General features: G+C 37.6%; 1 protein-coding gene across 3 annotated transcripts; it reads right to left on the reverse strand.

Moving 5' to 3' along the window:
• Positions 1-173: 173 nt before the first annotated feature.
• Positions 174-24,152, reverse strand: LOC106130960 (dual specificity mitogen-activated protein kinase kinase 7). Of its 3 annotated transcripts, none has more exons than XM_060954257.1 (16): positions 23,860-24,152; positions 22,364-22,461; positions 21,847-21,990; positions 20,820-21,047; positions 19,582-19,761; positions 18,111-18,257; positions 15,487-15,563; positions 14,512-14,832; positions 14,008-14,106; positions 13,362-13,416; positions 12,339-12,439; positions 11,804-11,883; positions 11,133-11,214; positions 8,281-8,396; positions 4,596-4,626; positions 174-2,919 (listed from the first exon to the last, which is right to left on the reverse strand). In XM_060954257.1, exons 1-16 carry the CDS (start codon positions 23,990-23,992, stop codon positions 2,838-2,840), a joined length of 1,974 nt encoding a protein of 657 aa, XP_060810240.1. In that variant the 5' UTR covers positions 23,993-24,152; the 3' UTR covers positions 174-2,837. The 3 variants fall into 3 exon arrangements, with proteins under 3 accessions (XP_060810240.1, XP_060810233.1, XP_060810236.1); XM_060954250.1 differs by having other exon boundaries at positions 4,596-4,698; XM_060954253.1 differs by lacking the exon at positions 4,596-4,626.
• Between the last annotated feature and the right edge of the window lie 135 nt (positions 24,153-24,287).

The following is a 24,287-nucleotide window of genomic DNA, read 5'->3' on the forward strand; positions in this document are numbered from 1 at the left end:
ACATTGTCCTCCTCAGTCAGGAGACCTAGATTTCAGGACCCGCTGGACGAACGCCAGGACTAAAGAGAAAACTGACAGATTGTCTCTATCTCTATTCACAAAAAAAGTTCACAACACAAGTTTATTGGGGAGACGCCATTCCATTTGCGAAGCATCAAACAAAACATTTTGAGTAAATGAATAACTCTTTATTGCACACTAAAATAATACATCGTTTTGGGAAAATTTACATTCGTTTATTTAAAACTTGCAAAACCACTTTGCAATCACAAAATCATTTTGTACAGCACCCGGTAAATAAGTAGACCCTAGAATGTCACATTTCCAGTGTTTCGAAAAAAATCTGCGCGTTGTCTTGAGTAGAATTTTGTTCAACTTACGCGCCGAGCACTATACCTACTTTATTAAAGTAAAAAATTGTCTTGTTCTAGCGACCTACGCATAATTCCCTTTTCTACTACATGTACTCGTTAGCTTGATATAGTGCCGTTAATAAGGTACCTATTGTTAAATAATATTTTGGAGGTATATTCAGAACCAACTTTCGCCCGCGGCATGCCTTTTTCCTTAATACTTGTTCCCAAATTAGTATGGCAGAGCAGAGTGCGGATACATTAAATTTTTGAACCCTCACTAATCAGCAGACGTCGGTGTCGTAATCCGGACTGTCTGTAATATATAAATGTTTTGTGTACCACGTAGGAAAGTATACAAACAGACGGTATACGTTCAATGTGGTCCACTGTTCCATCCAATAGTGTGTCAATGTTATCAATAAGACTATTGATTGATAAAAGCATTTACGGAAATATAGGTAACTAATCAACAAAACCAGGATTAAAAAATAATTTTTAATCTTCATATTTTTAATTTTTTATTATTTTATTTGTTTGGGAACAAGTGAAAGAGTTTGTATACCTAGGTTCAAAGTTTACAGCAGATGGAAAGTGTGATAGTGATATTGAAAGAAGAGTGAATGCAGGGAACATGGTGAATGGAGCATTGCATGCCTTTATGAGCAGTCAGAAGTTGTCCAAAATGGCTCGCTTGGCGGTGCATAATGCGTGTTGGTTCCAACACTAATGTATGAGAGTGAAAGTTGGGTGTGGCAAAAGAAGCACGAAAGCAGAATAAATTCCGAGGAAATGAGAGCGTTACTTAAGGAGTATGATCGGTGTGAAATTGAGTGACCGGATAAGAAACAGCGTGATAAGCGAATGCTTAGATGGTTTAGTCACGTCGAGAGGATGAATGAAAACAGGTTGACTAAGCAAATATACAAAGGATGTGTGAATGGGACTGTTGGAGTGGGAAGGCCTAGACGAACGTACTCCTTGATCAAATCGCTAACGTTCTAGCAAAAGGTCTGGTCAAGAGTACCCGAAACCGACAAGTTTGCATGAAGAGAGTTATGAATGTTATGAAGTGAAAGAAGTGTGCGGGGATCGTGGCAAGTGGAAAGATGTGGTCTCTGTCTACCCCTCCGGGAAAGAGGCGTAATATTATGTATGTATGCATTACCGTTTCACTACTAAGTTGTAACTTTGTTTGTACACAGTGTTTACATTAATTGTGTAGAAGCTCTGAACATATATTTCTGTAGACGCACTGCTCGTGTTACCGGCGAAACAAGACGAAAATAAAAATGCCTTCCAGAAAAACTAACGCTGTTTCGCTTTTTATTATGATGTGAAACGGGACAGCGATAATTTTTCGCGCGATATAAACGGTGGCCGCACTCTTGTAACTACATTAATTAAGTAAAATAGTGTGTGGTTCAAATTTAAACTGAAAAAAATTAAACTGGTGCAAACTTGTGAACATTTTGCGGTGTACCTCAAATGGAATACATAAAAAGTACGCCTGAACACTCTTTAATTATATATAGAACTGTCCATCTACAGAGATATATATAATGGTCAAATTTTGAACTCTATCTATTCAGTTTTATCTCTAAGTAGTATGACTTTATATTGTAGTAGGCGGGTAAGCTCGTTTTATACAGACAACAGCACATCAATATACCCAAATTCACTGCGAATTCGCCTCTATTACCACCCCATACAGTTCTATGCACGTTACTTGATACGCGGTTGGCTGTACAATGCCATTAAGATTATGCTATTTGAAAATGTCGGTGTGCAGTCGTCTTTAAAGTTCATTAAGAAATAGGCAGTATTCGTCCCTGTAAGCGCATACAAAAAGTTACTCACGCGTGGTTTAAAATCCCAATTGTTTCAGCTTTCAAGATCCTAGTTATCTCGATGTAGGATCCTGGATCCGCATCGTATATAAAATTTGCACAGCGCTAAAGTTAATAAATTACTTGAAATCTTATATCGCTTAAACACTTGTCCACGTTAACGATATAAACCTTTACTATCTGAAGACAGCGAAGTGCCCAGCCCTTTACTTAAGATGACTTCACCGAATACTTTAAAAATATGCATGCATTATAAGTGTTTAGGACTGTCACGCGTATCTTTAAGACTTCGGTGAACTAACGCAATTATTTTAGCGTTAAAATTCATAAATAGGTAGTGTGAAAAAGAGGCGTGATTTTATGTATGTATGTATGTATGGTATAGGTAGTGTCTACTGCTGTAAGCGAGCGGATCCAGGTTGCCCACGTGTGTAATAACAAGTCCTACAAAGTATAAACATCTTATTTCATATTCTCGTGACTTTACTAGTTAATCAATATTCAGGCAGTTTCCGCTATAAGCGCGTAGATCCAGTACATAAATTATACCATAGATTGTGACACAACCCAGTTGTTCTAACGTTAAAGTTCATAAACAAGCAGACAGCTTCTGCGCGGTGAGTGCGCGTGCGCGCTAGTGGGGGCGCGGGGGAGGCGCGCGCGGGGGGAGGGGGGACGCGGGCATGCTCCAACTCTCGCTGTTTCCGTTCCCCCATCTGTATATAAAAATTACACTTTATCAATCATGAGGAAATTAATAGTTCGAAAATGTCATGCTTTTGACGCCATATTGGATTTATAGTGACGTAATTTTATTTATATTTTTTTACATATCATGCCTTGCAATGTTTTATTACAACTAAAAAAAAACCGACGAACAACACGCTAACGTAATTAAAAATGGTGAATATTGGTTACATAACATATGAAAAAATTGCTATTCTGTCTAAAGCTTGGAGCTTAAAGGTTTCTTCAGCGGTCTAAATTGATGTAAAAAATTGTTAAACAAATATAATTATTAGGATGCTTTCCTCCACCAGAAGCAAATACTGCTATATGAAAATGGGCATGAGAGATATCTTTGAGATATACAGGATGTCTGCTTAATCGCGTTACATAGTCAAAGGAGTCACTCAGTAACTGATTTTTGTTCCAAATAATAAAAAAAATATGGGGTTAAATTTTGCCTCACCACAAATCAAGAAGTGTGGAAAATGACGCAAGCGGGGCGCTAATAAACGAATATGTAATGCTAAAGTTGTTGGTAAATTTGTGCTCTATTATGATTATTTATTTCTTTTGAAATTTTAAGTTAAGCTCGTCATGATTTACTATATCTTTAAATATGTAACGCGATTTAAAAGACACCCTGTATAAAAATGATGAAATGTGTTAGCATTAGGTATACAAACCAAAATGGCGGAGTTATACGCAGGCTGGTTATATACATATATTCGCCTGACGAACACATTATTGGTTTGTTCTGAAATTTGGTATAGAGTTATATAATGTCAAAGGAAGCTAGAGAATTAAAATACCCAATGAAGTGAAACCAAGAGAAAAAGCTGGTTTGCTTGCAGAAAGCTCAGAAAATCAGTTAATTCTGCAAAAAAATAAAAACAATTTTTTTACTATTGCTACAGAGTAGAATACCACAAGACATGCAAGAACACAATTTATAGTTATTTTTTGCAGAATTAACTCCCAATAAGGTTCACGATTATAAAGAACTTATTTTTTCTCTATGTCTTCGCTACCGTTCAGGTTCCGAGAATCAATTAACTTTGTGGCATTTGAGACCCGTTGAGTCTTCTCATGACCAGCTGGAGCTGATTGGTTTGATTTCACTGGTTAAGTAGACTTCTCGCCCTAAGACCGGATTAGCATCATAACAGAAAACCAGTTTAAATAAGACTTCTCACTGTCAAACCAGTATCTACAGACCCGCGATATATATACAAGCTATACTTACGTGGGGTGCATGTGCCGCTGGCTGTCTCTTATCGTAAAACCAGTTTATATATTGTAAAGGGCTTGATCTCTGTGACAGATGTCAAATACATACATTTGACATCTGTCACAGAGGGTTTAATCTTTTTCGTACCTACGTCTAAGTTTACGCTCCGTTCCGATGTCAAAGAGATCAAGTTACTTATAATTAATGAACTAGTAGACTTCCGACTTTCCGACCCACAGACCAGTATCTACAAACCTGTGATATCTATACAAGCTGTACTAACGTAGAGTGCCTTTGGTGCTGGTCACCATTCTACAAGACCAGTATAAACAGACCGTTGACCTCTCATTAAAGTGGACCTTGCAAGTTCCACTAGAAGAGTGTGACTAAGACCAGTATAAACAGAGCCGTGATATCAATACAAGCTGTACTCACGTGGGGTGCCTGTGCCGCTGGGCGCCGCGGGCTGCAACATGAGACCAGTTGACGTACCCGCTGAGCCGCCGCTTGAGCAGCCCCGCGAGCGAGTGCAGCCAGCCTGCGACACATTGGAGCCCTGACTGCCTGCCTCCCCCTCCCCCCACACACTCACACGTACCCGCCAGTGCCGTGAACACGATGGGACTCTTTGGTTGCAACGTGTTAAACATTCTAACTCAGAAAAATCAAAAACTTTCGTCCTTCCTTCAACCAGGGTTGCCTTTAATTCAGCTAATCTGCGGGAAGGTGGACTCTGCTTAATTTTCTTTATCAAGACACAAACTCATTTTCGTTTTCTTATCAAATACTGAACCAATTTACATGCTCGATTTCAAGAAGCTTTCAGTTACTTTAATTTAATGAGACATTATTTAAAACATCACTATGTCTCGGTAAAATATGCTACAGCACCCGATATATAAGTTGATCTTAGAATTTGACAATTTCTCATAAAAAAAACTTTTGCGCACTTTCAACAGAGCAGAATTTTGGTTCAACTTTTCAAATGATCAAATGATCAAGTGCTCATTCACAAGACATGCAACCAAAGAGTTCCTCGTCTATATATTGATGTACACAAGTATGAACAGCAAAGATGAAAGTGATTATGATCTCACAGACCCCGCCACACAATAGTACAACTACTCGTTTCACATACATATACAGGGTTACTTTTGATTGACTAGAAACCTCGCAAAGTTAGATTACTTACATTACAAGCAACAACTTTTGTTCGGAGACTTTGATAAAACTCAAAACATTAACTAATAGAGTTTTATTAATTTGTATCATCCTTTCGTGATATTTTTATGTATATGATTTTATTATGTTCATTTATGAATACGGGTTTATACAAAAAATATTTATATGTGAAAATATATAAGTTCTCTGTCAGACCCAATGGTTGACTGATAGATAGCATTAAGTCCGCCAATTGTGCTATATATACAAATACATTTGTATTTTGTGCAACGAAGTTGAAATAAAAATATATATTAAAAAAAAGTAAATTAAAAAAAAGGATTATCCAATGCTTACACTTCTCGTGAAACGCACAAGTAAGTTAAAATGTAAGTAAGTTGTTACTTATGTTGTCAGTTATCTGTACCTGAGAGGTCTTTAGTTAATTTTCGGTGACCCTGTATAACGTCTTCATTCCCCCACGAGGTAAACAGAGCCAAAAGCCTCGAAGGTCCCGTTCAACTTCTTGGTTTACATGGCATTATATACATAACCCGGCAAATTTATACAATAACCAAACTAGTTGCTGGTGTCAATGTTCATAATTATATTAAAAATATATATATGCGGAAAATATTAACCAGTAGACCAACAGTTTCGCAGACTGTATGGCCTTAATGAAGAAATTGAGATTCTAATACTGAATAACTAACTATAAATAATAAAAAAGTAGTCGATTCTGCTGTTACATTTACTGAGTTATCTACATAAACAAATATCGTTGTTTAATCAGTACGTGATGAATACCTAATCACAATTTACAAAAAGCATTGCAAAGAAATAGTCATTATGAACATTCACACAACAGCTTGTAGGAAATCGCAACAAGCTGCTGAGACACTTTTAATTACTACTAATTGCAATAGATTTGGTCACCAATAATACGCTTTTATAGCCCCAAATACCGCAACTAATCAAAAATAGCCTTTATTAACCATAGCATAACGACGGATTTAGTGTAGCGAGGCGTGTGACAGCGACAGATGAACAGGCAATGTGGGGGGCGTGAGGATAGCGGCAAAAGCACAGGGATACGAGTTTGGCAAACATTTGGCCAATATAATAAGCGAACATTGGCCAAACATCGCCAATATTACAGAGAACTATAAGAATTTGATCAAGGGTATTTTTTTTCACATGTACTTTAAAAAAAATTGTTTATAAACGCCTTGATCTAATTACAACATTAATATACAACAAATGTACAAAAAAGATAGTGTATAACTGTTGGCAAATAACTTTTGAGAAAAGTCATCAAAACTTAGTAAGCGTTAGAGTAAGAGCTTACATAATATTATAATTATAACATAATTTTGGCCAAATTTCATAATGGCCATTAACCGGTTTGAAGCGTGGCGCGAAGCACACAGGATGTTACAAGCACATTGTTCCCGTTTCCGGACGATTTCAATATTAACACAATGAGAAGGATTGTGAGACAACATGGATATGAAACTTTGATGAGATTGTGAAACGATTGCGATCCAAACACAATAATGTTCGCTGTATATAAAGTTATATGCTTTAAAGTCAAATTAAAAAATAATGTTTCAAGCAATGACACATGCCCCGTACAGAATTTTACGTCTTCATATAAACACAAAAGGTCGTGCCACTTCCTAGCAACTTTGCAAAAATCTTACTGGCAGAGCATGTTTCAGCATAAATTATTTCAAAAAGACTAAAATATATATTTTTTTCTAAATATTTTAAACATAAATTATATCAGTTGTAGTTTCATGGCTTACCAATTTCATTAATAAATAAGATACAAGTGCTGCAGTGTAATTTGTTCCACCGCGTTGCTTCTTCTACCCTTATCATTTGAAAGCCGTAGTAGATTTAATAAGTTTTGTTGACGTCATTTAGTGTTACCTTGTATTCTATTTTATATAACAATAACATAAAGTTTGGAACACACAATCGTTTCACATACAGACGGCGGTGAATCCCCACTATGAGGGTATATTGAGTGGCAGCTTCCAATAGTGTCATAGACTGCCTGCTCTCTGCTTTTAACACATCTCATTGCTATTACAACTATATATCTAATATTGACATTGAATTTGAAAGTGATTTTGTCATTTACAATAGAAAATTTATTAAAATTAATCCATGTTTTTAACGTTTATTAATTAAGATGTGTAATAAAAATTGTTAGTTATAACATCGATTTCGTGCCTTTAAAGATGTTTAGAACGTAATCTTAAAAAAAATGGATTATCGAAAATTTTCTAGCTAACAATCATCACTATCCGGAGTCAGTTCGGGTAGCGTCTTCCCTGGATGATGGAGCCCGGGGTCCGCCCATGATCATTAACCAGGAAAAGGTAAGTCAGGTACACCAAATGACTATCTGACCTCACATCGCCCTTTTAAAAGGAAATCTATCCGAACATGTTAATTGTATTTAAATAATTTCCATTATTTTTCTAAGAGTTTAGTATAATTTTGAAAATACAAATTTATTATAAGTAGCATTGACAAAAATTATGGTATAAGTCTGAAACTAGAAACACAATAAATAAGGGAGCAAGAGAGGGGAGAAAGAGAACACAAAGAGAGGGGGAAAAAAATAAGGAAATGCGGTAGATAGAAAATGACGAGCAACAGAAAAGGAGATGGGCGTAAGAGAGGGAAAGATGAGAAGGGGGAGACAGAGAAAAGAAAAGAGTGGATAAGGAGGAAGGGAGGAGGGAGAGAAAGGGATGGAGATAGATGATAAAGAGAAAGGGAGAGAATAAATAGACGGGAAAGAGAAGAAGAAAAATCAAGAGAATATGAGGGTAGGGTGTATAAAGAGAAATTTAGAACGACAAAGAATAATAATAACATACTTTTCAGGTACGGAACCCTTAAAAAGAGTAGACGTAACAACAATATATATATATATATTTACCATGGTCGTCGTGGTGATGTTTCTCGTGCGGCGTGACGTGGGGCAGCTCCGCGGGCGGCCGGTGGCCGTTGCGCAGTTCCGCGCGCGTCAGGCTCTGACTGCGACCCTCGGACAATCTGACGTCAATCACATTACATACATATAATTGTGTATATCTTTTCCGGGGTAAACAGAGACTATAGACTTGAGAAGACTGAAAGACCACGTTCAGCTGTATGGTTTAATGATGGCATTGAGATTCAAATAGTGACAGGTTGCTAGCCCATCGTCTAAAAGAAGAAACCCAAGTTTTTAAGCCTATCCCTTAGTAGCCTTTAACGACATCCATGGGAAAGAGATGGAGTGGTCCTATTCTGAAGTGACTGGAACCACACGGCATTATTTTATCATAATCACATTAGTCTACCATAATTCTCTTAACGTTAGTCTCGGTCGCAACTTCACTACTACCGACGTAATATTTTTCCACAAAATTTGTGTTTTTTCAGACTCCTCCGTGTCGAGCTAACTTAATTATAGTGACCTATGTCGATATACATAAACATTAATTAAATCTAAAAATAAAAATAACAAAATTAAGAAGGACATTTCAAAATACATCTGTCCTTGTCTGATTCTAGAACAGCAAACAACTGAATTGTTTTTATATGAAATGTAAAATTTCATTCATATTTTGAGATCATCTAAAATAATGATGAGAAAATAAGCCTTCACACTTCTACAAGCTTTGAAACACACGTCACTCGCATTCATTGCATTCACGAAAGCTATTGAAAACATAATGTCTACCTTCTGAATATAAGACAGAGGGTTGCCAATGAACTGAAATTACTGACCGTTACAATGTAGGTATTTAATAATAAAGTATTTCTAAAGTCCTAAGGAAACAAAGAACATACATACATATAGTCACTTCTACGTCACGTGCGGGGTAGACAGAGCCAACAGCCTTGAAAACAATGATAGGCCGCGTTCAGCAGTTTGGCTTGATAGAGTTGAGATATCAAATAGCGACAGGTTGCTAGCCCATCGCCTAAAAAACCCAAGTTTATAAGCCTATCCCTTAGTCGCTTTTTACGACAGCCATGGAGAAAAGATCGAGTGGTCCTATCCTACGGTATTGGTGCCGGAAACCACACGGCACAAAAGTCCGTGAAACAAAGTTTTGGGGAATATTTTCATATTTTGCTTTTTAAAGATGGAAATTCACCGACGATAAAAGCTTCACACAATAAACTTCAAAATAAAATCACACAATGTAAAATAACCTACAGTTTCATTCAAATCTATGTAATAAAATAATGTGTATGAAACACTGTCACACCATTCCGAAAAACGCGGTAACATGTCATATAAAGATAGCTAGACTTTTGTTTTCTGTCGCTACGAGGCTGATTCTGAATTAAAGGGCTTTATAAACATTTTCGCTCATTTACAAAGTCTATAAAACATTCTGAAACATTATGTGAAAAATACGAAATAAATACCTAGAAACATTATGTAAAAAATACCAAATAAAAACCTATATGCTATATCTTGGTACTAGCTGTGCCCGCGACTTCGTCCGCGTGGAATAGTTATTTTGGGCATCATTGCATCATGGATCTCAAGGATGAGTAATTTTCCCCGTTTTTTTTTCACATATTCCATTGTGTTGTTTCTACATGTTATATAGCCTAAAGCCATCCTCGATAAATGGTCTATCGAACTAGTAGTTCCTGAGATTATTACGTTCAAACAAACAAACTCTTCAGCTTTATAATATTAGTACAGATATGTATGGTATATAACTGCCTCCATACGGTGCGGCGCAGACGCAGACAAAATAATTCAATAATAATGTATGGCGCGTGCGAAATGGCGCATGCGATGCAAATAAGACACATCATTCCATTTTTTTCCTCTTGGCTTTAGTACCGGTCTCATCATCACCACTCAGGAGAGGAGCCCGGGGTATGCCTTTAACCTATTGGGTGAGTCAGGTTTACACAGCAAGAATGTGCAGGTTTCCTCAACATTTTCTCCCTCACCGTAAAACCATCGGTTAGTATTCAAACTAATGTATGTAAATAACTTTGAAAATAGTTATTCATTACACATCATTCTTACAGTCTTATATCTATAGATGAGACATACGCTTTATCAACGTTCGTAAAAACTGACCATGGAACCAACCTCCTAACGACTATTGAGTGACAAAGTCTAACTTATCTTGTGTCAAAACATATTTTTTCACACGGCCAAACTATTTTACCTAATGCATCTATATGTGACAAATGTACATCTGAAATTAAAACAAGAGTGAGATTATTTAAAAGCACTTGTTAGTAGGCTATAAAAAGCTGTTGTCGCTATGTTTAACTAGACTATATAGCAATACAAAGTTGAGCATGTAAATACATATTGGTCATGCCTTTGAAATGAGAAAATGTTGAGGTATCATGTTATTTTGGATACCCCATGGTAAAATATTAATTGAAATACATACATACATAAAATCACGCCTCTTTCCCGGAGGGGTAGGCAGAGACTACCTCTTTCCACTTGCCACGATCTCTGCATACTTCCTTCGCTTCATCCACATTCATAACTCTTTTTATGCAAGGTTTCGGGTACTTTTTACCTGACCCTTTACCAGGACGTCCTTAATTTGATCCTTAATCAATTAAAATGGTCTTTGAAAAAGGATATTGGAATTATGTTTTATATTTATAACCTTAAAGTGCATATGTGTAACGAGTTAAGGCACGTTCTTACGTTTCTAAGTAAACGGTGTATCTTTTAGAAATTTTAGGACACCAATAAGAAAATTAACGTTAACATATTTTGTAAAATGGTTTCTTCGATCATACCTGTCATTAAGCAATAGAGGCGACGGCGGATGCGGATGTAGACGCTCGTGCAGCGGTGGGGGTTCACAGTCACTGCCATTGGCTGAAAAAAAAAGTCAAGTTACATACATACATATGATCACGTCTATATGCCTAGCGGGGTAGACAGAGCCACCAGTCTTGAAAAGACTGGTGGGCTACGCTCAACTGTTTGGCTTAGTGATAGAATTCAAATATAGACAGGTTGTCTCTCGTCCACATTCTATTCTAAGTTTAATTAATTTGTAAAGTTGACGTTGTTGAAGAAAATGCTGCAGTGCAGTTTGTTACCGCTTCTTCTGCACTGACGCCTTGGAAGCGGCAGTAAACTTAGTTTTTAAGTAATTTATTTGACGTCAACCAATGTTGTTAAACCATACGTTTTGACAATTATTAAGCGATATTATAGTATCCTATAATAATGAATAAAAATTTTGAATTTGAATTTGTTGCTAGCCCGTCGCCAAAAAAAAAAATAATCCCAAATTCATAAGCCTATTCCTTAGTCGCCTTTCACGACATCCATGAGAAACAGATAGGAAGGAGTGCTCCTATTCTTTTAAATTTCTATTTCTATAAAAAAAAAAATATAATTTTATGAAAAAAAGTAAACATAATTATAAAAAAACATATATATATATATATATAATTACCATCATGTCCCAACATGTGCGCGCGGCTCGTCCTCGGCGGCGGCTCCGGCGACCGGCCCGTGCTGTGTTCTCTGCTCAGGCTGCACATAAAAAAAAAAAAGAAGAATTTCCAAGACAAGGGTGAATAGGCACTATTCACCTAGCGGCAGTAAACTTAAGTTTTAAATAATATACCTATTCTACTTCAACAAATCTTGTCAAACCATTTTTTTTTAAATTTGATTATTTTTTTAATTTTGATTCGAATATTGAATACATTCTAAATATTATCTTGTTTACAACCAGGCAGGTTGATGTCGAGCGCACTCAAATCTTTTACAAAAAAAAAATAGAAAAGATATAATGTATCTTTTCTTTCTTTTAACGGAGTTATGAATGTGGATGAAGCGAAGGAAGTATGCAGAGATCGTGGCAAGTGGAAAGAGGTAGTCTCTGCCTACCCCTCCGGGAAAGAGGCGTGATTATAATGTATGTATGTATCTTTTCTTTCGTCCACACTTCTATTTTTAACTTTGGATTATGTAAAGAAGAATACCTTCTATGCCTGGGTGTAGAATGCAGGTCCACTCGCGACCTCCTCTGCTGGCTTTGGTGATAGAACCTCTGCAGAACTCTGGGGCTGGTATTGCCAGAACTCTGCAAGGTAACACGAAAAATTGTATAAAAGAGATTGAATATTTATGAATTCTGATAAAGCGAATAAAGTGTGTAAGTGTGCCGTGTGGTTCCCGGCACTAAAACAATAAAAGCGTAGTAAAAAGAATAGGACCACTCCATTTATTTCCCATGGATGTCGTAAAAGGCGACCAAGGGATAGGCTTACAAACTTGGGATTCTTTTTTTTGGGCGATGGGCTAGCAACCTGTCACTATTTGGATCTCAATTCTATCATTAAGCCAAATAGCTGAACGTGGCCGATCAGTCTTTTCAAGACTGTTGGCTCTGTCTAACCCACAAGGTATATAGACGTGACTGTATGTATGTATGTACGTATAAAGTGACATAATATAGTCTCGGTCTACCCCTTTGCAAAGAGGCGTAAATAAATATACAGGGCTGATTGATATGTAACCTCCGATGTGAGTCTTATTCCAATGGTGCCGCTTCACGGTTTGAGGCTGTGCTTTCTTCTTCAGTCAGTCAGTCGGTCGGTACAGAGTAATAAACATACACATAATCACGTCTATATCCCTTGCGGGGCAGACAGAGCCAATAGCCTTAAAAAGATTGATAGGACACGTTTGGTTAAATAATAGAATTGAGATACAAATAGGTTGCTCGCCTGTTGCCTAAAAGAAGAATCCCAAATTTATAAGCCTATCCTTTAGTATGATGAAGCGAAGGAAGTATGCAGAGATCGTGGCAAGTGGAATGAAGTAGTATCGCCTACCCCTCCGGGAAAGAGGCGTGATTTCATGTATGTATGTATGTATCCCTTAGTCGCCTTTAACAACATCCATGGGAAAGAGACGGAGTGGTCCTATTCATTTTCCTGTTGGTGCCGGGAACCACACGGCACTAGAGTAATAGTAATATATAAAAATAAAATGGCACTGACCGCGGGAGAGGGCCGCCAGCGTGGCGCCGGCGGGGAACCACACGGGCCTTCCAATCTGAAACATATAAATATATATCACACATATTATTTTAACTTTATCATTAATATAATCCTCTGTGCTGTAATAGGCTTTCCTACAGAGCTCATCTTTATCTATATCATATTAATTCTATAATTAAGTCAAATAGCTAAACGTGTCTTTTCGAGACTGTTGGCTCTGTCTACTCCACAAAGGATATATGTACATGTGACCGTATATGAATATAATAATAATATAGAAGGACACATGTTCACGCCCGTCCTACAAGACATTAAAAATTTACGAGTTATAATAAATATATAAATCGTTTACATACATACATACGTACATATAAAAACTGAATGGCCTCGTTCAGCTGTTGAGATTTAAATAGTGACAGCCCATCGCCTAAAAGAAGAATCTCAAGTTTATACGTCTATCCCTTAGTCGCCTTTTACGACACCCATGGGAATGAGAGGGAGTGGTCCTATTCTTTTTTTTTTTCATTGGTGCCGGGAATATATATAACACTATATCTATATATATAACTAGAATGTAACGATTTATATATATTATATATATATTTATACATATAAATCGTTTTCTACACAAAATACTCGTACATACCTCCGCCTCGCATAAGGCGAGTGATTGGGATAATCTCCTTCGAGACTAGCTGGTTGAGAGCTGCTGCCGCCTGCGTTGCTCTGTGTAGCCCACCATGCTCTGTTCAGTGATAAATTTGTTATTTTTTTTATATACGTATATATATGTATATACTAGCTGTGCCCGCGACTTCGTCCGCGTGGATAGTTGTTTTTGGGCATCATTGAAGCCCTTAAGGATGAATAATTTTCCCTGTTTTTTTTTTCACATATTCCATTATTTATTTGCCACTCCACTCCATCTCTGTCCCACGGATGTCTTAAATGGCGACTAAGGGGTACGCATTTAAACTTGGGATTCATCTTTTAGGCGATGAGCTAGCAACCTGTCACTATTTGAATCTCAATTCTATCTTAAAGCCAAACGGCTGAACGTGGCCTGTCAGTCTTTTCAAGACTGTTGGCTCTGTCTACCCCGCAAGGGATATAGACGTGATTATATGTATGATTACATGATGACAGTCACCTAGTTGGCGTCGGCGTGACTTGCTCAGGTATCCAGTGCTGCGAGCTGGTGACAAAGTTCCTCGCGGGCTGCGGCGTCCGCGGCGACTCCGCCCCGCCGCCGTCGCCGCAGCCCCGGCCGAGGCCCTGGCCGGGAGGTCTGACCGCGTACGCGGCGCTCGTGACCGCCGCGTCCCGGTCGCCGTCGGCTCTGACCGCCCCGTTGATCGGCAGCGACGCGTACCACGACTCGACGGACACGGAACTGTGTGCGGATTTCACTACGAACGGGTGTTCTAGAAGCTTCGCGTACTTGGGACGCTGACGGTAGTTTTTGGTTAGGCTGGAATGGAAATTGAATTATCAGATATGTAGTTATAATATAATGTGCCATGTGGTTCCTGACACTAATAAAAAAAAAGGAATAGGACTACTCCATCTTTACCATGGATGTCGTAAAAGGCGACTAAGGGATTGGATTACAAACTCAGGATTCTTCTTTTAGGCGATGAACTAACAACCTGTCACTATTTGAATGTGTCACTAGTTGATATAGACGTGATGATATGTGTATATGTGATATGAGATATAAATATCATGGTCCGATCCGTGAAAGTTGTGAATCGAGAACTCTCTTGAGCGATAAGAGCTAGGTTTTAAATATATACATAAATAAATCACGCTCCTTTCCCGGGGGAGTAGGCAGAGACTACATATTTCCACTTGCCACGATCCCTGCGTACCTTTTTTCGCATAGGTCCTAAATACGAGAAGGGAATGAAAATTCGTAGAAACTTTGCTTGCGCGATTTAGTATTTACGCCGCCATTTTCATGGCTTAGATAGTGCTTTAACATAACAAAAAAAAAAGACTAAATATTTTTTTTATTAATTTAAAAGTCGCAATTATTAAAAAATGATAACTGTCAAATCACTAGACCAAAAATACAAAGAGGCTAATTATCAAATGATTTGGTTGTTCCAAATAATCCACTTACCATTGTGAAACGAACGATTTGAACTCTTGTGAGAAATCGCTGTCGTCGGGCAGCTGAGGCGGATCGTCCGCTATTACCTGTCAAATATACAAACAAAATAAAATATAGCAAAGAAAATATAATATAGCTATAGAAACAATTATACACGTGGCATATTTATATTATATTACTATAAATAATATTAGTATACATACATACATACATATGATCACGTCTATATCCCCTGCGGGGTAGACAGAGCCAACAGTCTTGAAAAGACTGAATGGCCAAGTTCAGCTATTTGGCTTAATGATAGAACCGAGATTCAAATAGTGACAGGTTGCTAGCCCATCGCCTAAAAGAGGAATCCTAAGTTTATAAGCCTATCCCTTAGTCGCCTTTTACGACATCCATGGGAAAGAGATGGAGTGGTCCTATTCTTTTTTGTAATAGTGCCGGGAACCACACGGCACTATTACAAAACACGGCACGGCAATATTAGTATAATATATACTTTTAATATATACTTTATATAGTATATATTATTTATTACCTATTTATATTTATTACCTGTCAAATAAACAAAGAATATATTATGTGTAAAAAAAAGGGGACAGTGCGAGTGCGAGTTGAACCCGCGTGAAGAGGGTTCCGTACGATGTCGATACCTATCATGTTTTTTTTTTAATCTGACCCAATATTGAGTGATTTACCATGTTATTTTAATATCATGGACTTCTTATAGGTTTTCCTATAATCTATAAGGAGAAAACTAATTTCTGTATTTTTTCAATATATTATATTTATTCAATATATAATATTCGTTTTTTTTTTCAATTTTTTTTGTATATTTTGCAGTTTTCAGAATTTTTTTTTTAATTTTCCCTTCCCCCCCAAAAATTACCCCCATATACAAATTTCATCTGCTCACGTCACACCTCTGTGTTTAGGTCACAGGAATAGGGTACCGGACAACTTTTCAGATTGTGTTTAAAAATAATATTTATTTATTTATATATCCATAAAAAATATTATTTTAAATAAATAAATCTTTCGGAGTATTTAAAAACGTCAAAAACGTAATTTATTTAAAATTGCGAAAACAGCACTTTACGTCAATTCAAATCGCGTGACGTCATATGTTTGGAAAACAAACTACAAGCCCTATTACAAGTGATCAGTGCTTGGATAATTTAAGTATTTTCTCGCAGATCTAGAAACATGCAAAACCCATAAATATCTAACCTTTAAAATCATAGAAAAAAAACATATGTGAAAATAACTTTGTAAACAATGAAACTAGTTTTAGGTTATGTTTTCGTTTGTTATTTCTTCAATCATTTCTGTTGTTAAGATAAACAAAAAGAGGTTGAAATACTTACACAAATGTTTTCACATTGCTAAATTCAGCAAAATAAAAGTCGGTATTAGTGGCAAAGAAACTGCCGACCATGAAAATATCAATCTTTTGGGAGATTTCTATTGTCGGCTTGTAACCTTGTTCCATGATAAAAGCTTGATAAGCGGCTTCAGGCACTTGCGACAACTTCTGTTATGAGTAAAGTCCTTCAATTCGTAACTAATTACAATTAAATATTTTTTGAAACATGCAAATAAATCGTAGAATAACTCGAAATAACATACAAAGCAGTGTTGTTTACTTATCACTCATTACGTATGACGTCACCCACTGTGATTGGTGTTTGGGTTCTTACGCTGCACAGATAAAAAATATTGGATTTTTGCAATTTTATTTATTGATTTAAAATTATAAATCATTGTTATTTATTAAAAATCTTTATTAAGTGATGTTCTTGTATAACAAACTTTATTTTAAAACACAACTTATATTTTTTTTCGATTACTGTCCGGTACCCTATTGATATGTGTACCAAATTTCAACTTAATCGGTCTAATAGATTCGGAGATAATTGACTGTAAGCGACGGACGGACAGACACACGAGTGATCCTATAAGGGTTCCGTTTTTGTATTCAGACGTGCGGAACCCTAATTATACATATATGGCATATTTGAATAATGAAAATAAGTTTCCTTAAAAAAACTGAATTTTTGTGCAGCTCAACGGTATTGTTTTAGGTACAAATTACTGGGTATAATTTATTTCTGATAAACTTGGATCTAGAATTTAATCTATATATGTATTTACAATATATACACATATATTATCACGTCTATATCCCATGCGGGATAGACAGAGCCAAGTCTTGAAAATACTGATCCGGCACGTTCAGCTGTTTGGCTTACTGATAGAATTGAGATATATATAAAGTGACATGTTGCTAGCCTGTCGCCTAAAAGAAGAATCCCAAATTTATAAGCCAATCCCTTAGTCGCCTTTTACGACATCCATGGGAAAGAGATGGAGTGGTTATATTCTTTTTTTCATTGGTGCCGGTAACCACACGGCATATATATTTATTACAAATAATAATATTGCGCCGTGTGGTTCCCGGCACCAATAAAAAAAAAAGACCACCAGCTCAATCATCAAAAGACTGAATTGCCACGTTCAGCTGGAACCCGACCCATCAGTCTTCCTAAAACCGCTGGCCCTAACCACCCCGCAAGGGATATAGACGTGATCATCATACGTATATAGAGCGAATGCTGGCCGGCCCTCACCCTGGTGAGCACCTCGAAGTCGTTGTGGCAGTCCCTGTAGGGGAACACGCCCGTGGCGAGCTCCACGAGGGAGATCCCGAGGGACCACACGTCCGCTCGGATGTCGTAATCCGGCCGTGTGGGGTCCGGCGGGTCTATACGTTCAGGCTGTAAAAAGGTCAATAATCGTTCAATTGGCATGATGACGATTTTTTTTTGTTTTGTAGTTAATTTAGTTTCGGAACAACTAAAACATTGGTCAAATAATGGCATCAATTAACAATAATCTACCTGAGATATACGAAGATACTACTACGATACGATACGATACTACTGAGATACACATTATTTGGACTAGTCCTAAACGCTACTAAAGTGTGACGTCACACTAGAGTTACTTGTTCGCGAAATGAACTTCATTTGTATGGCAGCTCCCTTAATTATTGCGTTAATAAATATGATGTCTTAATAAAAGTTATTCCAAATTTTATTTATTCACTCCTGACATAGTTACTTTTAAATGTTTTTGAATTTTGTAAATGGACGATCCCATCGTACTTTGAATGAATATAAAACACATAGGGCGTCAAAATTAAAACTAAAAATTTGCATAACGTATTTGATTACCTGTATTGTATTATGTAATTAACTAATTAATATTATTTTAAGACCTTGTCATCATCCCTATTGTATATTATAAACATAATGGGCAAGATGAGAAACGAACTTCCTCTGATTGGTCTGGGTGTTGGATGTTTATCTATCTAAGTGTTTATTATAAAAATATAGTATCGTTGAGTTGGTATGTGGTATCTCGTAACACAAGTGTCGAACTTACTTCGAGGCTAACTCAATCTGTGTAATTTGTCCCGTATATATTTATTTAATTATTATCAAACCAGCTTTTACTGGCATCTTCACCAGCGCGAATTAAACGCCACCTACAAAAGAATACAGGATTTTCGCGTTTCTCAGACCTACTCAATATTATGCTCACAAAATTTAATGAGAATCGGTGAAGCCGTTTCGGAGGAGTACGGGAACGAACATTGTGACACAAGAATTTTATATATAAGATATAGATATATACATACTTATATATAGCGCCAGGAGTATACAACTGGCACAAGCACAACTATTGTAAACTTTAGATACCCAATAAATACATACATACATATGTTCACGTCTATATCCCTTGCGGGGGTAGACAGAGCAAACAGTCTTGAAAAGACTGAACGGCCACGTTAAGCTATTTGGCATAATGATAGAATTGAGATTCAAATAGTGACAGGTTGCTAGCCCATCGCCCAAAAAAAGAATCCCAAGCTTGTATGCCTATCCCTTAGTCGCCTTTTACGACATCCATGGGAAACAGACGGAGTGGTCCTATTCTTTTTCGTATCGGTGCCGGGAACCACGCGGCGCAAACAACCAACCAAAAAAAAAATTTTTTTTCTTTTTAAATTGAATAACAACACATTACTCCACCTACCGCCATGTAAGCCGCGCAGCCGGCGCTCCTGGTCTTCGCCTTGGAGTCGACCAGCCGGCCGCTGATGCCGAAGTCGCACAGTTTGACGTTGCCCCGCGCGTCAAGCAGTATGTTGCTGGGCTTCACGTCGCGGTGGATGACGCCGTGAGTGTCCTTCAGGTACGACAGCGCGTTGACAGTCTGCGACATAAACAAAAAAAAAAAAATACAGCCTGTAGCAAAAAAAAAAAAAATAAAAAAAAAAATCGCTTCTCTGTAAAGTCGGTTTACTGATGAAAGTTGAACGTCAGACAACGTCTCAAGAAAATACTGATGGAATATGGTAGCATTTTTGAAAAGAAAATTTTAATTTCATCTGTTTAATAGATTTGTATGTATGTACATATATAGAGAAGGAGGTATACGTTGCCGAACGCGAAGGCCGATTGTGCCTCTTTGTCGCTCGTTCCGCGCTCTCGCTTGCACTTCGAGTCTTACATGGAACGCTTCAGAGCGAGGTAACGCCGCATGAGTCATGCTTTTTCGTGCCTGCAGCCGGCTCAATCGAATTATAACACGTTGTCACGTCAAAAAAATTCCAATTAGCGTCATTTACTACATCAACTCGGCTTAGACTAGAATAAAATAGATTTATTTCCAAAATTAGATACAAGGCATCACTTATTGACGTCACATCACTTAAATCTAATTATAACTACTTCCGCTTACAAAGCGCATGTGTAGAAGGAGCGGCGGAACAAACTACACTGCACCTTTCGAAAAGATTAATTCAGTTGACTTTCCATCGTAGGCGCGCCAACTTCAGTAACTTGTCGAAACATGTCTCCATCAGTTCCTTGCAGATCCACACATCCGCATCCGTCACGAAGCAGCCTAGACATCACCTTATGTAAATGATATACTAGAACTCACCGCTACAGTGACTTTCCCTAGTATCGGCTCTGGTATAGGAGCGCCGAGCCTCTTCAGCAGCTTGTCGAAGCAAGTCTCCATCAGTTCCATGCAGATCCACACGTCTGCATCCGTCACGAAGCAGCCTAGAGATCACCTAATGTAAATGATATACTAGACTCACCGCTACAGTGACTTTCCCTAGTATCGGCTCTGGTATGGGAGCGCCGAGCCTCTTCAGCAGCTTGTCGAAACATGTCTCCATCAGTTCCATGCAGATCCACACGTCCGCGTCCATCACGACGCAGCCGAGACATCACCTAATGTAAATGATATACTAGACTCACCGCTACAGTGACTTTCCCTAGTATCGGCTCTGGTATAGGAGCGCCGAGCCTCTTCAGCAGCTTGTCGAAACATGTCTCCATCAGTTCCATGCAGATCCACACGTCCGCGTCCGTCACGAAGCAGCCGAGACATCGTACGATATACGGACACCCGTGCGAACGGACTACCACGTCCAGATCCATCAGAATACGTTTGGTCTCCTCCGAGTTGCCAGATCGCCGCATTTGCTGTAAGAAAATAACGCCGATTATTTAAAATTAGAGGCCGCCCGCGACTTCGTCCGCATGGAAAACCTAGCTCGGAACTCCGGGATAAAAATTAGCCTATATGTTATTCTGGATCTTCAGCTACCTACATACCAAGTTTCATCGTGATCGGTTCAGTAGTTTTTGCGTGAAAGAGTAACAAACATCCATACTGACATACCCACAAATTAGTAGGATTTCGCAAGAAAGTAGTAAGCTACAAACTGTTCGCGCTAACAGTAGTTGCACGGGCTCTGATAGTTAACGCGACGCCAGCTGCGAGAACGCGCTCTGCAGGCTCGGCGTTTTATTTCCCCAGCCCCACGTTGGGCGCCACTGTGACGTTTAGGTGAAACGACTTTCATTCATATTTTAATTAATTTTTGACATGATTTAACGCAAATACTGTTAAAACAGAGCACCAATAATAATTGGCAAGGTTTTGTGTTGTTAAAATTCCTAAGTACTCGTATTTAATTCACCTCTTTTCCGGAGGGACACCTCCGGAAAAGCGGCGTAATTTTGATGATGTGATATTTTTAAGTATGTATGATCTTCAAGGGTTAATATAGCTTCAAGTCCCAATATACATATTTATTTTGTATATATTTCCTCTTTAGCAACCTGTCACTATTCGAAACATTACTCAATTCAATCACTATCATCAAGCCAAAAAGCTGAACGTGGCCTATTAGTTTTTCAAGACTGTTTGTTGGCCCTGTCTACCCCGCAAGGGATATAGACGTGACTAAATATATGTATTTTTGTATATATATTGTACCTTAACGGCAATGACGGCACCCGACGGCCTGTGTAGCATCTTAACAACATGTCCACAGGTCCCGCTGCCAAGCTCGCCTAAAAGTTCCAAGTCATCCACATTGGAACTGTATTCTGTGCCGTCAACATTTAGTTTGCCGCTCACCTGAAACATACATACATTTTTTTTAACTTTGATGATAGTAATTATCGATGAATAATTTTCGAAAATAGATCTCATTATGTATTCAATTGTGTGCCGTGTGGTTTCCGGCACTTTAATAGAACCACTCCATACCTTTCACATGGATGTCGTGAAAGACGACTAAGGGATAGGCGTGAAAACTTGGGATTCCTGTCAGTATTTGAATTTTAATTCCATCATAAACCATACAATTGAACACGGTCTTTCAGTCTTTTATTGACGGTTGGCTCTGTCTACCCGCAAGTGATATAGACATGCACATGACGACATGTACATATGTATGTTATTCAAATTCTTTTATTGTTAATTTATTTAAAGTGTTCAATAAATTCACCTTGTACACCTCACGCATCCTATACTCTGTTTCTGTGGCTTGTGGCGTAGTACGAGGTGGAAACGCCAACATTTCCCTGTTCGACGCAAACATTGTGGCTGTAACAATTAAGCGCTTTCTTATATGAAATGTTGGTATACCGGGTCCAATGTGGATGTCCTTCTAGATAGCTGACTGAGTAACCCAGGATTCGGTGCTCAAATCAACCTATGTTACATATACAGTATATATTTATGTAGACATTTAAAGCAAATAAATAAATTTGAAAAAAGAGACCTCTATCAAAAGTGCACCCTGTATTGTTGAGAATGATTTAGTTTTTTGGAGATGTTGAAGGTGTACCTAGTTATATGGGCCGACTGGCCTTTCATTGTTTGTGACTATAAGCTGAGGGGCTAACCCCTCAGTCTTAACTTTATGCATTATGTAAAGTCTTATAAAAGCAACCAAAAAGCCTGTGTGTGTTGCCTGGCAACCCTATATGTATAGGTATATTATATGCTCCCAATATTAACCACCCCGAATAGAATAAAAATAAAAGCCAGACAGTTTGGTACCTCCCAGACAGAATTCTACAGAATAGCTCATTAAACATACACAAACAACAAAGCAGGCTGGCAGGATGCCAACAATGCTTATCTCACATTTTTATATCAAGTTATTTTTTATAAGGGATAGGCTTATAAATTTGGGATAGGCTAGCATCGTGTCACTATTTGAATCTCAATTCTATCATTTCAAAAAATATTTAAACAACATATTTTTTTAAATTTCTTTGCCTTTGTGGCATCATGATGTTTTTGTCAATTGGTACTGCCCTGATTTACTTTAATTCAATTATAGTACTATTCAAGTTGGTTACAAGCTAAATAATATAATGCCTATGGGAGACAATGATTTAAATGGTTATTCATAATTCCCGCTAACATTTTAAGCAATCTGTGAATACAAAAATTTATGATACTAAGGCAAGTCAGATGGATACTTTCTATTTTATAATGTGGACAGTTTGTCAACCAGCTAGTTAATTAACATAAATCCACAGAATACAATGGCATGTAATCATCAGCATAAAAACAATGTTGGCAGGCACCAACACCACCCACAGTGTGTTCAATGCCATATTATGCAAATATTTTCACAATGTGCACTCCAGAGTTGTGAGAAGCTGCCAGCGATTATTGAAAAAACCTCACTGTAGAAATAAACAATACATTATTACATCAATCATATAGAAAGTAACCTTTGGAATGCCTTTTATTTTAATTGAGACATGTCTAAATTTTCTTTGTAATTATGATGATTATTGTTCTAGTGAAATATTAACAATTTTATGAATATTTAAAAGAATTCCCATCTCATCAATACCTTATACATTATCAATAAAAGCTTTTATTGTATGTAGCGATAAAGGGCAGGGTCATGATAACATTGACATTTTTTTTGTTGTTAGAGCTCGATATTAAATCAAAGTAGAAAATAACAAAGTAACTTACGTCTAGGTCTCCGGGTGTTCCCGTTTCTGGAAGCCCCAATTCCTCCAGGGCTGGAGAAGCCACTAATACGCATTTCATTTTGGAAGCGTTGTTCTAACCCTCTTAGTTTTCCCTCGATAGTACTTTTGGACATTATTAACAATACACAATATTTGCATTTAAGTACTTTTTGGAAAACAAACAATTAAAGATTATTTAAACAAAAATAAAGGTAATTAAAAGAACAGCAGTCCGATCCAAGGATTTCCTTCCATCGTCAACCAAACCAACCAGCCATAAACCATTTTCATTCACTCATTTCATTACAATCTTTCTTTTCGGTTTCAATTCAACCATTCACTCATCAAGCCCGTCACACATACGTTTAGCTGATATCTCGGTATCATAGTGGAAGGCTTGACGATGAATTGACGGTCTTGCGACATTAC

Source organism: Amyelois transitella, chromosome 4, assembly GCF_032362555.1.
Source record: "Amyelois transitella isolate CPQ chromosome 4, ilAmyTran1.1, whole genome shotgun sequence".
Lineage (NCBI taxonomy): Eukaryota > Metazoa > Arthropoda > Insecta > Lepidoptera > Pyralidae > Amyelois > Amyelois transitella.

Excerpts from the sequence above, each read along its gene's own strand:
- LOC106130960 (XM_060954250.1), bottom strand. The coding sequence starts at position 23,992 with ATGTCCAAAAGTACTATCGAGGGAAAACTAAGAGGGTTAGAACAACGC. Across the intron at positions 21,048-21,846 it reads GTGCCGTCATTGCCGTTAAG|CAAATGCGGCGATCTGGCAA; the intron begins GTACAATATATA and ends ATTTTCTTACAG. Across the intron at positions 15,564-18,110 it reads ACTTCGAGGTGCTCACCAGG|GTAATAGCGGACGATCCGCC; the intron begins GTGAGGGCCGGC and ends TATATTTGACAG.